At 35.3% G+C, this 1318-nt stretch overlaps 1 protein-coding gene across 2 annotated transcripts; it reads right to left on the reverse strand.

Annotated features, from left to right (window-relative positions):
• Positions 1 to 6: 6 nt before the first annotated feature.
• LOC111409315 lies at positions 7 to 1312 on the reverse strand. 2 transcript variants are annotated; one of them, XR_002705487.1, is made up of 3 exons: positions 841 to 1312; positions 578 to 643; positions 7 to 437 (listed from the first exon to the last, which is right to left on the reverse strand). XR_002705487.1 is itself a non-coding variant. In XM_023039349.1 (2 exons), the coding sequence occupies exons 1-2, from the start codon at positions 647 to 649 to the stop codon at positions 183 to 185; spliced, it is 327 nt and encodes a 108-aa protein (XP_022895117.1). In that variant the 5' UTR covers positions 650 to 1312; the 3' UTR covers positions 7 to 182. The 2 variants fall into 2 exon arrangements, 1 of the variants encoding a protein (XP_022895117.1); XM_023039349.1 differs by having other exon boundaries at positions 578 to 1312.
• Between the last annotated feature and the right edge of the window lie 6 nt (positions 1313 to 1318).

The following is a 1318-nucleotide window of genomic DNA, read 5'->3' on the forward strand; positions in this document are numbered from 1 at the left end:
AGTATTGTATAGTAAAATGTATAAGATTTTAGCTGATTTTTCTTAATACTGCCAAAAGCTAATATTTCTTATGACATATAGATGATCTCACAGGGTTTTCATTTATATTTTCCTTAAAATAATGTAAATAATTCAACAAGCAACTGTGTCAAGTTAAGCATCTCAATATGCATCCCAAGTTACTATCCATTTAGAGACTGAGCAGAAAGCTTATGCTCGACTAATTTCACCATAAAATGTATTGGAACGGAAAAATAAGCATATAAGCAATGGAAAATATATCTTACCTTGATGGATTGTATAAGTGCAGGAGTAGCATCAGTTAACTTGTAAGTTATAGGATGCCATCCTCGTCTTTCGTGTTCTCTGGAAGAGGAAAGATCCCAAGCTGTATGAGTCAACGTCCTCCTTGTAACTTCCCTTTCAAGACCCTTTTGCTGAAATGTGAAGGCTAAGAGAATTAGAGGAAAGTGAAACTATTATTAAGGAAACATAGTCTAAAACTTTGAAGTCATTTTTCTCAAGGATTCTAGCTATTCCCCAAGTTTCATCCTGGAAAGGTGAAGAAAGAACTTACTGCAAGCAAGGTTTGAACATAATGTTCATCTGGTATACAGTTATGCTCCTTAGAATTATCAGAAGGCTGCATGTGGCAATTATTGATAGAAAGAGTGAAAACCTCTTACTCAGAAGTCAATCTTAACAACTTGTGAGTTGCATTTGATCGGGCAAATACGATGATCCATATGTATAGCATGTCAACTATTACTTTAGGTGCAAATACAGTAAGCTGATACAAGATGCCCGAAAACAAGGGAAATAAACAATAGAGACACTTACAACATGTCGATCTCGCCAAAATTCAGGTAAAGACTTCCTCTGTCAGGAAAACTGAACTAGTGAGTGAATAAAAAAACTAGAAGGAAATATACAGTAAGCAATATAAACACATTTATTGTACACATCAAGGCAAAGTACGCAACCTATAGATCAAAACCACATTCATTAAAGAAACAAATGTCTTAATGCGTAGCATCTTGTGATCACGAGGAAGTTGGGCTAAACTAAACGACACAAACCTTCATACTAGAATTAAGATTCATAAGCCCCTAACAGTGACATGATAGTTCATGTAACTTGTAAACCAGCACGTAGGAGCTTGCACCAAGGAGGCGTTTTAAGGAACAAGTCTAAAAAAATTTGTGAATTGAGGGTAAAAGTGGTTCAATTAATGTTCCTATTCTTCCTAATGAAATTACATCATAGGGAAGTACCCATCAACAAACGGCTCATTGCAGAAACTGATATCTTGCAACAA

The sequence above is a fragment of the Olea europaea genome, chromosome 14 (assembly GCF_002742605.1).
Source record: "Olea europaea var. sylvestris chromosome 14, O_europaea_v1, whole genome shotgun sequence".
NCBI classification, from domain to species: domain Eukaryota; kingdom Viridiplantae; phylum Streptophyta; class Magnoliopsida; order Lamiales; family Oleaceae; genus Olea; species Olea europaea.

Excerpts from the sequence above, each read along its gene's own strand:
- LOC111409315 (XM_023039349.1), bottom strand. The coding sequence starts at position 649 with ATGCAGCCTTCTGATAATTCTAAGGAGCATAACTGTATACCAGATGAA. Across the intron at positions 438-577 it reads ATGTTCAAACCTTGCTTGCA|CAAAAGGGTCTTGAAAGGGA; the intron begins GTAAGTTCTTTC and ends TTCACATTTCAG.